This window comes from Hemiscyllium ocellatum, chromosome 17 (assembly GCF_020745735.1).
Source record: "Hemiscyllium ocellatum isolate sHemOce1 chromosome 17, sHemOce1.pat.X.cur, whole genome shotgun sequence".
Taxonomy (NCBI): Eukaryota; Metazoa; Chordata; class Chondrichthyes; order Orectolobiformes; family Hemiscylliidae; genus Hemiscyllium; species Hemiscyllium ocellatum.
This window is the reverse complement of record NC_083417.1, coordinates 34,821,609-34,836,813: the sequence shown is the minus strand read 5'-3', so window position 1 is coordinate 34,836,813 and position 15,205 is coordinate 34,821,609. Positions and strand designations below refer to the sequence as shown.

The 15,205-nt window shown below is 38.7% G+C and overlaps 1 protein-coding gene across 1 annotated transcript in view; it reads right to left on the bottom strand.

Annotated features, from left to right (window-relative positions):
- Window positions 1-329: 329 nt before the first annotated feature.
- The window catches only part of cep89 (centrosomal protein 89), a 121,012-nt gene continuing 106,136 nt past the window's right edge, over window positions 330-15,205 (bottom strand). Inside the window, exons 19-20 of the mRNA XM_060837660.1 lie at window positions 6,097-6,266; window positions 330-2,177 (exon numbers count right to left, since the gene is read on the bottom strand). Of these exons, the coding sequence (XP_060693643.1) occupies window positions 1,736-2,177; window positions 6,097-6,266 (612 nt within the window). The 3' untranslated portion in view covers window positions 330-1,735. The remainder of the gene's footprint in view (window positions 2,178-6,096; window positions 6,267-15,205) is intronic.

Below are 15,205 nucleotides of genomic sequence, written 5' to 3'. Positions count from 1 at the left end.
ACTAAAACTGAGGTTTAATGAATAAAAGCTAAATTATGAAACTAATGATTGACTAGGCCATAATGAAGCATGAACTAGAAGTCACCTCTGTTATGCCAGGAACATGGTAACCTTGGGCAAGAAACCAAGGAAATCTTCAGTTAGACACAGAGGGCAAAATACAATGAAAGCTCTTTTCATGACATACACAAAAATCAATAAATGTTATAACTAGTAGAACATGAAGATGATAAGGGAATGTGCCAAATAACAGAAATTGTAAAATAATATAACATTTTAATTAAAGAAATTGGCAGAGAAAAGCGTGAAATGCTTTAACCAATGGAATTGTCATTAATGATTTTTAATGTAAGAAAAATCCATAGCGTGAGATGTTTAAACCAATGAAATTATCACCAATGTATTTGAATGGAAAAATAATGTATAAGTATTAGTGCTGTAAAATCTCCCGTTGCGACTTCCGAAGTCCTTTTTGGAACTCGCCCAATCTTCGAAGATTGAATAAACATCTGTTGCTCCGTTTGTGTGTCTCGCAATATTTCGATTTGCCACGGGAGAAGTGATAGCCGGTGGGGATAAGGGCTGATACCAGTCAACTTGGAGTTCGCCTTTTTGAACTTAACCTTGCGGACAGTCTCCCTTAATACAAGGGTTAAAGGACAGTCCGCGGTTGGCAGAGTTCGGAGGCAGGACCCGGTTGTTCTGAATCAGATCCCTAGAGTTAGAATAGTTAGCCAAGTGTCAGGGACTATTCTCCGGAGATTCAGAAAGCCTAGACAGAAATCACTTATAACAATTATATTTTGGAATTCTGCCACTAAATTTAATAATAAAATGAAGGAAGTTATGTGACCTGTTCTGACACCTGTCTGACAATAAGCATGGGTGGTTTCAATACTAAAATACCTAAGGAAGATTTAGATTGTTTTACTGGGAAGGTGGTGCAGAATATTTATGCTTGGAGACTGGCAACAGCCTGAGTGTTAACAATGAAGGCTAAGAACCTTGAAAGTCCCAGAAAAATGTTGAGAATGACTCGGTATAAACAATTGCAATTTAAGCTATCAATTTACTGCCAAAAAGAAAGAAGGTTAAGGCTCTTAAGGGTTAATATTAAGCATTTCTAAGTAGATACAAGGCCCCGTGTAATTCAGGTCACCAAGGTAAAGGATACGGAGGAAGCCTCTGAAAGACAGATTACAGATTTTCCCAGAACATTTGGTCTGCTTGGATCCAGGAGAAGGGGGGTGTTAAAACAAAGCTGGTAGATTCACCTAGCTTGTGCTAGAACACAGATAATAGGAAAACACAACTTCACTGTCAAAGAGATTGAGTGTAGATTAGGTTAAGTCAAATATTACAAATGACTTGTTTGAGAACAGAACTGAACAGGATTCAACTCTTAGGAGTTAAGAATCATTTTGGATCGAGTCTGGGAAAACTGACAGTCTTTGTAAAGGTCTATGTAAAGTATAGCAGTATTTTCTGGGCTAAGAAGATAGGGGGGATGTTCTATTCTATTTAAAATAGTTCAAAGTATAAATTGCTCACCACAAAACAATAGTGAGAAATCTTTTCTAAGGTATTTGGCTACAATATAGTTTTAAAACATGAAGTCTTGTGTCAATGCTTTAGCCGTTCATTTAAAAAAAAATCAGACTTCCAGTTATCAGTCTATGTGAATATTGTACCATTTGTAGGAATAATAATATGATTACCATTGACATTTGAAAATTTAAGAGTAGAAACTATGCTCATTTTTGTCACTTTCATCAGAGGAGACAATTTGCTGCTGATCAGAGTCAGACTCAAACATCGGACTCTTGACAGTTTCTTCCCTGCGCTTTTTCTTTTTTTGCTGTGTGATTGCACAATCTCCACTTTCAGCCACACGATGAGGCGAGTACTTATTAACATTTGGCCGCAGGTCATTTTCATGTGTCCTTCTATCTTCTATCCTTCTAGCAGAGGACAGTATTACATCACAATAGCTGATTGCTTTGAAATCTGATTGGCTGCTTAAATACCTGCGAGGGTTTCCTTCTATATCTGATCTATCAAAGCTGACAGTGTCCAAGAGATTACTTTTATGTACAGTGCCATGCAAAAGATCCTTTATTCGACGATTTTCTCGTGTCGTTGATTCCCAAACTGTTTCGAGTTCAGATTCTACTTGTCTAAAAGGAATAGACAGTTTAAATAATTAAATAATTTAATGAACATTTATTTTAGGTTGATGAATAGACATTAAATAACAAAGACTTATGCAGTATTCAGTCTTCTGATAGGAGGATTCTACAGTTAATCTACTTTAGTATGAATGACCCAGGTGCTTGCTCAGAAATAAGAAGAATGTAACACATACAAATGCTGCAAATGTTCTTTTGGAAATTATTTTAGATAAAACTAGTAAAGCTGTTTGTTTCTGGAATGTGGGAGATAAATAGGATATCTGCTCCACCCTCCCCACCGACCTATCACAATCACCCCCCACTTGCATCTACCAATCACTTTCCCAGCTCCTTCCCCCTAGTCCCAGCCCCACTCTCCTATTTATCTCTCAGCCCCCTTCTGTCCCCCTCCCAACATTCCTGAAGAAGGTCTTATGCCCAAAACGTCAACCCTCCTGTTCCTCGGATGCTACCTGACCTGCTGCACTTTTCCAGTGCCAAATGTTTTGACTCTGACTCTCCAGCATCTGCAGTCCTCACTTTCTCCAATGAACAAGCTGAGTTGGAGAAAAGATTTCGATTAACAAGCTGTTCAGCTAAATAGGAAAACCTTTACAGAAACTAGGGTAACATATAATTTTTCTGTTGAAGAAGCGAGTGAAAGATCACAACAACATTATATTGCCTGAGCAAGTTGTGCCAGCAAGATTTCATAGTGTTTGATTGGTGCCTTTCTACACATAAGAGCGGCAGACTCCAGAACTTCCTATGCTTCACCTTTTGACTTCAACAGTGTCCCATAATTCTTCCTCAAAAAGGCAATCTCTGTTTTTGTTTCCCTCTTCAGAGGGGGAAGAGAGAGGAGGAAGGGAGAGAGGGGAAGAGAGAGAGAAAAAGAAAAAGAGAGAGAGAGAGAGATAGATAGAGGGGGAGAGGAAGCAAAAGAAAGAGAGAGGGAGAAGGAGAGGGAGAGAAAGAGATACACACAGACACACAATCTATCTCTGTTTTAAACACACTCAAAGACTTGGCTCTGCAGCCTTCTGCGGCAATGAGCTCCACAGATTCACCACTGTCTAGATGAAGAAATTCCTCATCATCTCAGTTCTAAAGGGTCATCCCTTAATTTTTATGGTGAGCCATCGGGTCCCAGTCCCTCCTACTAGTGGAAACATCTCCACATCCACTATGTCCAGGCCTCTCAGTATTCTGTAATATGATTCCCCTGCCTCCTCATTCCTCCCCACCCCAACCTTCTAAACTCCGAGTCCTTATATAGCCTTAGTAGTACATCTCTGTCCCTGTAATCTTACTCTCTTGAAATGAATGCCAACAATACATTTGCTTTCCTAACTATTGACTGAACTTACATTTTAACCTTTAGAGAAAGCTGAATTAGGACTCCTAAGTCTCTTTCTGCTTCAAATTTCCAAAGCTTGCCCCATTTAAAAATCAGCCTCTTTATCCTACCAAAGTACATATCCTCACACTTTCCAATATTGTTTTCCATCTGCCATTTCTTTGTCCCCTCTCCCAGCCTGTCCAAGTCTTCCTGTTGCGTTCCTGCTTCCTCAACACTACCTGACCCTCCATCTATCTTTGTGTCATCTGTAAACTTAGCAACATTGCCCTTTGTTCCTTCCAAGATGTGTTTTACAGATTAACTAGCCTCTAGCTGAAGAAATTCCTCCTCATCTCAGCCCTCAAGTCCTAGTCTCTCCTACTCGTAGAAACACCTTCTCCAGCCCTTCTGTAAGTTTCAATCAGAACTCCTTCATCCTTCTAAACTCCAAGTACAGACCCAGAGCCTTAATCACTCCTTATATGATAAGCCCTTAATACTTTAGATTAGATTAGATTAGATTACTTACAATGTGGAAACAGGCCCTTCGGCCAACAAGTCCACGCCGACCCACCGAAGCGCAACCCACCCATACCCCTACATATACCCCTTACCTAACACTACGGGCAATTTAGCATGGCCAATTCACCTAACCTGCACATCTTTGGACTGTGGGAGGAAACCGGAGCACCCGGAGGAAACCCATGCAGACACGGGGAGAACGTGCAAACTCCACACAGTCAGTCACTTGGGATCATTCTTGTAAAAATCTGGATGCCCTCCAAAGCCATCATATTCTTCTTCAACACGTGGCCCAAAACTGCTCACAATACTTCAAATGCAATCTGACCAGGGTACTATGAGCAACTTTAGGCCCTGCATCTTAGCAAAGTTATACTATTCTTGGACAGTGTACACTTAGCAGATTTATAACTAGACTTCAAGGGTTAAGTTAGGAAACAAGATTCCAAACATGTTCTATTCAAGGGAATTTGCAAAATTAAGATATTAAGGGGAACAGATGGAGTAGATGATGGATCAATTCCACTATGCAGGACTAAGGGAGCATAATCTACAAGTTAGAGCCAGAGTTTTCAGGAGTAATTTGAGGAAACATTTTGATGCACAAAGGATGCCAGAATGTTGGAACCATCTTCTGCAATAATAATTAATTGTAGATCAACTGTTACTTTGAAATCTGACATTGATAAACTCTTGTGAATCAAAGTTTTAAGGATTTTAGAACAACGGTAGGTATATAGAATTAGGTCATAGATTATTAAATGGCAAAACAGGCTTAAATGGCCTATTCCCATTCTTCTTTCATTGCACTCACTTTCAGGGAATTATGTAATGTCACTACAGCTGATAGTTCACAATTATATTCACCAATTATATTTTGTTATTTTAATCTACAAATATTTATCTATTTTCATAGGAACACATGGTACTTTTCAAAAATGAATATATTTTACTCCTCCTTACCAATTAAGTATTTTGTTGAAGATTTTTATGCATTAAAACAATAATAGCACTAGTAAGTTTGAACAGGTTAAAATTTCTGAAATACAAAAATATTGTCAGAATTCCCAAATAAAAATACATCAAAATATTTTTGGTTGTTATCAACTGTGCTGTTTTTAACTATTCATTTAATTCCCATACTTGACTCTGCAGGCAGCAAATGCTGCTTTAACTATTAAATGGTTCAGCAACTACAGCAACCTGGCAGCTTGGATTTATCTTTGGAAATATTTTAACTGATTATCTCAGGAAAGCAATGAAGAGCTGAGAAAGAGATGGTGATTATATTTCTTTCACAGCTCTCTCTCCCGCTTTACAGACAATGGACTGCATTGCACAGCTGCCAATAAGATGCAAATTGCTGATGACAAATATTGCTGGAAACAGAATTGCATTCTTTTCATAACCATTACCGCTCTTTAGCAAGGTCAATTTTAATTCTTTGTCTTAGCTTTCCCCTCTATGTCGTAAAGGCTACTAATATGTATTATATGAATGATGTTTGGTATTTGATACTCTGTTCACCCTCACCCTACCCCAAGTGAGAGGATTAACTGAATATTTTCATCTCACACTGCTTCAATCAATATTGCAGAGCTGACAACACTGAACAATCAGATAATTTTACTGAAGCAGAATATCATTGAATCAAAGAAAAATCACCACTGCAAGTAATTATATAAAACTAGAGCCTACAGGTAGAATAATTATTAGTTGTTGTTGCTTATGGTTCAAAATTATATAAATTATATTTCTAACAAATTGATCTATTTTGTACTGATAGGAAGCAGAAAGAAAATGTAGCTTGAACATGTCATGAAAGAGGCTCTAATGCATTTTACAACATCAAGAAGGGAAATTTTTATTAAGGCTAAGGTAACTGAATTTTGACTTTTGTCATTTGTTTGTGCATTTATGTCAAAATTAATGTGTATAATGTAAACCATCCAAAAAAAAAACCCACCAGATGGAAATAATGGAATACAAGAGCCTGCAGCTGTGCATCTTTCTGTCTACCAGTCTGCTCTAATTGGCTTGCTTTGCCTCTGACTGCTTTACCTTTGCTGTTCAAGCAGTCCATCAAGGGTTTCCTGCTTGTCCTTCAGTAGCTGCTGAAGACGCCGTATTTCCCGTTGGTACTGAGCAGTCCTTCTGGCAAAATCCTCTTCTTGTTCCTTCATACGGTTGTTTATGTCTCCAAGCTTCATGGCAGCTTTTGTTTTGTACATCTGTGCAAATCATTAGAATTATACTGTTACAGTAATTTCATTGCTGTACAATAAGTGCTTTCTGCTAACACAATGGTAAACTACTGGCTTGTGGATCACCTACGGAAAAACATTTTCTCAATCCGAAACAAAAGGTTTTGAAGATGATTAAGACATGATCAGGTACGCTTTTGTCTATTTTACTAAAGAATATATTCACATGGGAGTGTGTAACCAAAGGTCTGACAGCATAACTAAATTTGGTATATTTCTTTAAACTTGTTTTCTATAATATTTTCAGATTTAAACCTTCCTGTCTCCACAAATTGCTGAACAGAAGTATTTATTTGTCTGCCTTGCTGTATCCATAATACATTGTATGATTTTTATTTAGGAAAAAAATGGAATAGATGCATCAAAAATAAGGTGCTTTAAAAACAACGCAATGAAACAGTTGCTTTTTGGCAGGTTAAAGATTACACTTGGGAAAGTAACAAAATCACTAGAACTACAGATTAGAAACGAAAATAATTTAGGTTCACAACAGACATTCTTCAGCACTTCTAATTCCTATCAAGCAAAATACCAACATTTAGAATGTTAATTATAGTGAGAGAACAAGAAATTGTTCAGTATTCAAATTCATAATAAATCCATTAAATTGACTCGGCTCTTCAGATCTGCTTCCAGCAAAGCTCCTTTCACAGAAATCCAAGCAATCCTATAACTTGCTTTCTTTCCAGTGAGGTGTAATCACCAAGCACTATCAAAGATTGGAATGAATGATTATTCATTGTCATATAATAACGCAGCCACATAAAAGTAATTATGAAATATGAAAATTCTATCTATTTTTGCCTCTGGTACTGTTAGCTAGCATGGTAAACAAACAATTGTAAACAAACTGGTCTGAAATCTATCAACCAGAAGGTCAAACGGTTGTGTGCCAGTTTAACAGTTTGGCTAACTTGAGTGAGTTCAGCTGGTTCTTAATTCAAGCACTAGTTGGAGCACTACTTAGAAAAAAGAGACCTTTCAAAGGAAGCAAAAAAATTAACATCCATCTTCAGTTCATTCAACTTGAATGCTGCCTCCTGAAAGTCAATGAACAGAACTAAAGTCGAAGATAATTTTATATCTCTAACCCATGGTTGACTGCAATCCTCTAGCTGAGCAAAACAGTTTAAAAATTATGAAAAATGCATATTATGTAGTAATAAAGATCTTATAAAACACCATTTCCAGTCCTTAGGATGAGTTAGTGCTTCACAACCAGGGGAGACAGTGGTGTAATGGTAATGGGGCTGGAACCGTGATCTAGAATCTAAGTCTTTTTTGGGACAGTGGTAGTCTTTGGAATTTAAATTCAATTAATAATTCTGGAATAGAAACTAATCTCAGTAATTGTGAGCACAAGTCTATAATTGATTGTTGTTAAAAATCCGATCTCCCTTTAGGGAGTGAAATTGGCCCTGTTTTCCTGTTCTGGCCTGTTCTATTCTGGGATTCTATACCATAGATTAACTCTCAACTTGCTCTGAAGTGAACTACTGATCATTCAATTCAAGGACTAATTAGGGATGGGCAACAAATGCAGGCCTTTCTGGAGAGGCCAATATCACAAGAAAAAAAAATCTTTAAAAAGCACATTTTTCAATTCTGATCACAGTAAAATATTGGGAATGCAGCAAGCAGATTCCCACAAATAACAATCAAGTACTTGACTAAATAAAGTTTATTGATGGCTTTGGTTGAAGATTAATGTTTTCAGTTTTACAGGTTTGCCTTGGCTGCGAGTTCATCGCACATACTTCCTAATCAACTTGTTACTGCACATCTCTGGAGCAGTTGGGATTTTAACCTGTGCCTTCCAGCTCAGACATAGGGACTTTATTACTTTACCAAAAGAACCCATCAAATCCTGCTAGATATTTTTTCATCAATCTGTCACAGAGTCAAAGAGATGCACAGCATGGAAACAGACCCTTTGGTCCAACTCGTCCATGCCAAACAGATATCCTAACGTAATCTAGTCCCATTTGTAGCACCTGGCCCATATCCCTCTAGACCCTTCCTATTCATATACCCATCCATTTTCCTTTTAAATATTGTAATTGTACCAGCCTCCACTACTTCCTCCGGCAGTTCATTCCATATCCATATTATGCTCTGCGTGCACAAGGTGCCCTTAGGTCTCTTTTAAATCTTTCTCCTCTCACCCTAAACCCACGCCGTCTAGTTCTGGACTCCCCCACCCCAGGGAAAAGACTTCGCCTATATACCCTCTCCATGCCCCTCATGATTAGATTCCCTACAGATGCCCTACAATGGAAACAGGCCATTTGGCACAACAAGCCCACACCAACCCTATAAAGAGTAACCCACCCAGACCCGTTCCCCTACATGTACCTCTGATTATGGGCAATTTAGCATGGCCAATTCACCTGAGCTGCATATCTTTGGATTGTGGGAGGAAACTGAAGTACCCGGAGGAAACCCATGCAGACACACAGAAAATGTGCAAACTCCACACAGACAGTCATCCAAGGCTGGAATCGAACCTGGATCTCTGGCGCTGTGAGGCAGCAGTGCTAACACTGAGCAACTGTGCTGCCTAAATGATTTCGTAAACCTCTAGAAGGTTACCCCTCAGCCTCTGCCGCTCCAGGGAAAACAGCCCCAGCTACTCAGCCTCTCTCTCTCGCTCAAATCCTCCAACCCTGGCAACATGCTTGTAAATATTACACATATCAGAGTAGGTGGGACTTGAATCAAGGTCTCCTGGATCAGATGTAAAAACACTACCATTGTGCCACAAAACACTTCAAATAGTGTCGTAACAATTCAAATGGTTGGGATCAGCTGCAAGAGTACTGCAGTGAAAGATCATCTTAGTTTTTATATTTAAATCCTTGGAGTCAGACTTGAATTCAGAAATTTCCATATTGTGCAACATGTGAATCAGAGGAACACAGAAATTTGCTGACTAGAAGAAAATGTTTGTTCAACAATAGAACAATTCAACAATGATATCCATAATTGCAAATTATTTTTTCTCCAAGTGTTTGTCCAATTACTTTTGAAATAACCATCCACTATGACTGTCTCTCTGACTAATCTACTTTGAAAAATTGGACTAATTCTCAAATGTTCCTCAGGGCTCCATGAAAATAAATTCCTTTACCCAGAAGCCCAATCCCCTGTGACCTTCCCACTTAATTTATCTGGAGCAGTACAGTTCCATGACAGGGTTGCCAAGAATCTATCCTCCACTGTACTAATGACTCACGAGCAAAATGAGAGCTAAACATGAAAACTGGATGGGCCTCCAACTACCTCTATTGAAAAGGCAGATTTGATCTACCTGGCTTCTACCCAATAGAAGTATTCACAAAAAAATTCAAGGAGAAAGTGAGGACTGCAGATGCTGGAGATCAGAGTTGAAGATGTGTTGCTGGAAAAGTGCAGCAGGTCAGGCAGCATCCAAGGAGCAGAAGAATCGACTTTTCGGGCATGAGCCCTTCTTCAGGAATTCCTGAAGAAGGGCTCATGCCCGAAACGTCTATTCTCCTGCTCCTTGGATGCTGCCTGACCTGCTGCATTTTTCCAGCAACACATTTTCAGCACAAAAATATTCAACCCAATTTGTGTGAACTAGCTATGCCAGATTTTTGCTCCATCCCAAGTTTTCTTGTAGTCAGCAGGGTAAACAGTTTTCAGTGCTCAGCTTGTTGGTGCAAATACATGAACAAGATACAAGAGCAGGCCAGCTCTGCCATTCAATAAGATAATGGTTAATCCAATTTTAATTTCAACTATACAAATTTGGATACTTAACTACGATACCTTCACGATCTTCTTTTCTAAATGCAATGAAATTTGACTTCTGCAGTGTCTCCATTATAGAAGGTCAAGTTTCTGATACCAGATATCAAATATGAATAATCCTATGCTGATTTTTTTCTAATGCCTTCATCGACTTTCTGTAGTGGTAACTGAATTCTATAATGAGTTCAATATTAAATCTGCAAACTTCTATTCTCACCTAGTGCATTATAAAATCCAAGCTCCTATTCACCATATTGATTGTTGAAAGCATTTGCACACTGCAGCAATCTGTTCCAACACTTCTGCATCTTTTCTTTCACTGTGCTGTTAACTAACATTATTTAAGTTTATAGTTCCAATGTTTATTTTACATTGGATTTCATGTGGCTTTTCTCAACTCAATTCCCTAAACTATTTAGGTCTCTGAACACCTCATTTACCTATGCTTGATTGTTTACAGTTTCATCATCCACATTTTCACACTTCTGTCATCTCAGTTTAGAATCAGAAGGCACGATTTTCCTCTCCTTGGAGGTGGTACGAAGGGGAGGTAATTGGGTGAGTTGATCCAGTAGAGAAACTTATTTCCTTCTCACTACCTCACTAATTAAGTTCTCGATGAAAAGATCCTTGGGTGATGTGCCTAACATGGCACCAACGTGGGTCATTAGGTGGTCAATTAATGATATTGAAACTTGCAACAAGTTGGAGTAAAACAAAGCTTCTGAATCTCTATCTATGACCAAGCCTTGAACCCACATGTAGGCAATCATTAAGGTCCCCACTTTATAGAGATCCATAAAATCTTATTTTGGGTCACAGGTCACTGCAACACCCAAAGCACCCTGGTGTGGAGGTCAGATCTGTGGTGATGCCCAATTTATTATTCCTACAGATCAGGGAAGTGGAGGGTTGCTTCTAAAACAGCAGTAATTCCATATAATTGGACTTAAGTACTCAATATTAGCTCTCTGCTTAATTGGCACCACATAAGCATCCATTCCCTCACCACCAATGCACAGTAGCGGCAAGCTGTAGTATCTACAAGATGCACTCCATATATTCACCTAAGATCCTTAGCCAGCAGCTTCCAAACCCACTACCATTTCCATCTAGAAGGACAAGGGTGGCAGAGACACAGGAACAACACAACCTGTAAGATCCTTGAAGCCACTCACCATCCTGATTTGGGAATATATCACTGATCTTTCGGTTATGCTGGGTCAAAATCCTAGAAATCTTCCCCTAACAGCATTATGGGTCAACCTACAGCATGTGGACTGGAGCAGTACAAGGTAAGTCGCCATCACCTTCTCAAGGGCAGCTAGGGACAGGCAATAAATTCTGACCAGTCAGTGATGCACTCATCCCCCTAGTGAATAAAAAATAAACGTTAAAAAATTAATTCATGCAATGCAAGTGTCATTTGCTGGGTCAGCACTATAACCCATGCCCTTGAAAATGGGTGGTAGTGAGGTGCCTTTTTGAACCATTGCAGTCCATTTGGTGTAGGCAGATCCACAATACTACTGGGGATAGAGTTTGGATTTTGAACCAGCCACATTGAAGGAATGATGATATGTTTCCAAGTCAGGATAGTGTGTGGGTTGGAGGGGAACTTGCAAGCAACTTCCCATGTATCTCTGGCAATTGTCCTTTTATATGGAAATGGCCATGGTTTGGAAGGTGCTGTCTAATGACACTTGGAGAATTTTTACCATCTTGTAGGTGGTACACACAACTGTTACTGAGCCTTGTGGTGAAGGGAATGAATTCCTCTTGGTGTGGTGCCACTAAAATTAGTTGCTTTGTCCTAGATGGAGTCAAGCTTCTTAAATGATGTTTGAGCTGCACTCGCTCTGGAAAATGGCGAGTATTCCATCACATTCCTCAGATGATAGACATTCTTTAAGGAAGTCAGGAAATGAATTATTTGTTGCAAGCAGTCTCTGACTTGCTCTTGTAACCACATTAATTACATAAGTCTTTCTGGTATGTTTCGTCAAAGCAAATTGGCTATAATGCATTTGTCGAATTGTGGATGCTGTTTGCATAATGTGAAATTTCTACTGAATGGGTATACTAATTTTCTTTTGCAGTCCTGTACAGCGCGACGTTTGATAGCAATTTCTACAACATGAGCTTGCAGAGGAATGCAACTGGTGCATTATATAGGAATGCCCTGTCGAGCTCATCCAGTTCAGTTTCCAGTGAATGATAACCTCAGGATGTGATGCCATTGCATGTCAAGGAATGATGGTTGAATTCTCTCTCATTTGAGATGATCACTGCCTGGCAATTATGTGGTACTAATATTGCGTGTCACCTGTCAGTCCAAACTTGTCTATTGTCAAAGATCTATTGCACTAGATCAGACCAATGATTCTGGTTCAGTCTAGCAAACTACAAAGTGGTCCCAAATGATTACATGGGCCTGTGCTCAATACAAACACTGCAATTTCTACATTTGAAACTCATATGATAAAAGATTAATTTCCATTCATATGAACCTTTAAGGATTTAATAAATTAGTAAAGCCGGTCTTTCCAATTTACAGGATAGCCCAATGGCAGAGTCAATACCTTTCATCAATGAATAAAACAAAGCAAATAATTAATCTACCAAAGAAATACCATAAATGAAAGCATATTTACATGTGTAAAACTCCATGATTCAATAATCTGAGATGCTTTTACGACCTATGAATTGAACGTTTTTTCCACATCTATTTGGAATGATCAAAATATCAAAGCTGAAAAGAATCATTTAAAGAAAAAGCCGTTTGGTGGATGTATTCCAAATATTAAAAGAAAATGCATTCTAAGATCTAATTCTAATTTAATACTTTCTGCTAGTGTGGCCTGTATTAATATTGGAATATCAATCCAGGCCCACTATTTAAAATATGTAGTTTGACTGCCCTACTCTCTGAAAATACCGAAAGGATGCTTGAAAACAGTAAAGCTGTTTCATAGAACATAGAACAATACAGTGCAAAACAGGCCCTTCGGCCCTCGATGTTGCGCCGACCTGTGAACTATTCTCAGCTCATCCCCCTACACTATCCCAAAATCATCCATGTGCTTATCTAAGGATTGTTTAAATTTCCCTAATGTGGCTGAGTTGACTACATTAGCAGATACAGCATTCCATGCCTTACCATTCTCTGTGTAAAGAACCTGCCTCTGACAGATAGGTGACTGATTAACTTCATACAATTTAGACATCTCAAATGGTTTGGAGTCACAACTGTAAAGACTCCATATTTTTAAGGACTCTATATTTCATTGACCTGACTGGAAAAGAAAATTGGAGTAAAAATAAAAGAGCTGTTGATTTGCCATTGTCTGTGTCTCATTTAGTTCAAAAATTATAATTACAACCATCATGTCCAACCAAAAGAATCAACAAAGTACCAAATTATAGGTACAACAGTAGAATACAAAAGAAAATCATAACTAAACTCAATAGCGCATGCATCTTGACCATTGTATCTGGTTCTGATGATCGAGACACAGTAGAGAGATTGAAATGTTGATGCAATGCCAACAACAGGACAAAACTAATCCCCTCGAGCTAAAGATGCAGGTTATTAAGAAAGACATAGCTCTAGAAATGTGTTTATGCTGCACCAGCATTTCTGGGTGTTGAATGACCTCCTAATCCGCCAATATAGCAGGAAGTTAATCTTTATTTCAAGGAGGAAGTGTGTTGCCTGCCATATTGATAGATAACACTGAAGCCTTTATACAAATTAGCATCCTGCAAATGTCGGATGGTCCTCTTCCAATTCTGGTGTACTTTAGCATCCATCTTGCCATGTGTTAAGATCTCTGACAACTTGTGAAAGTCAGAAAGGGACCATCCAGTATGTAATTAACAATTGGTATATCATTTTAGATTGTTGGTTAACTTCTGGAATTTTGACCCATTTTATACATTCACTTTGACTGTTGAGAAGATTTTGGTGTTGCGCTGCCACTGTTTGTCTTCCAACAGTCCTGGGCAGATGAGGCAAGACAGTGAAAGCAACAGGATTGCAAGGGGAAGAAGGGGGAACTGCTACAAGAGGAATTAGAAAAATCACATTACATATAATACCTTACCTACAGTGGGTAGTCAGGAAGGACTACTTCTACATTAACTTTACTGAAGAACAATGCCTGAGATGACTTTGTTTCACCAAGGATGCTATAACTGAGCTAGGTAATATGCTGTAGTTAGAACTTGAGCCTGAAAACAAAACATAGAAGGCAGTGCCTGAGCCTGTCAAGGACACTTCAGCTTTTAACTCTAATGACAGAGGCTCCTTCCAAGGCTCAGAAGTTGATATCTTCAAAACATCCCAGTTTGCAGTATCAGATAAGTCACTGATGCTCTTTACCCCAAGAGGCACACCTATATTTCACTACCCATCAACAGAAGGTAGCAGGATTAAAGAGCACGGGTCAATCAACATAAGTTTCCCCAAGCCTGTCAGCTATCACAGACTTCACCACATACCATTGCCTTTCTTTCCATCTAGAACCTGTCCCAGGCCCTAATTCCTAAACATTATATGAAGGGCAAGTGACAGTAGCAGTGGACCACATTTTGGACTGTCAGTCACCAGCAGACTCTTCACATTGTCCTAACATACTGAAATACGATACAATTATCTGAAAATTTTGAACTTCACTAATTAAAGGCTTAACGTTCGACAAAAAAAAAAGAAATAACAAATCAGACACATTAGTTGGGTAGGGGACTGTGAACATGCTACCTGAAAATGTCATTTTAATTTTAGACCAAGGAGTGATCAATGGTTACAGCAGACCTCTGAATACAGCAGAACTCTGGATAGGTGTGAGTGCCCTTCAAATAAGTTACAAACCAACTGGATGTGTCAACAGGAGAATACATTGAGTTCATATTGTGAAAAGACTTTCTCATCAGTAATTATCTCACGATCTCAGTGAGTGAAGTTATTCAAGTGAATAATGTGTGAAGTTAAAAAGTACACTGAAACCCACGAATACAGGAAGCTCTGAAATTTGTTCAAGACTGTTATTCAGGCATGATGTTTCAATCCGGGATTGCCTTATATAGCATCGTAACATGAACTGCTTGATATACCGGCAGTGTCTGGTGGA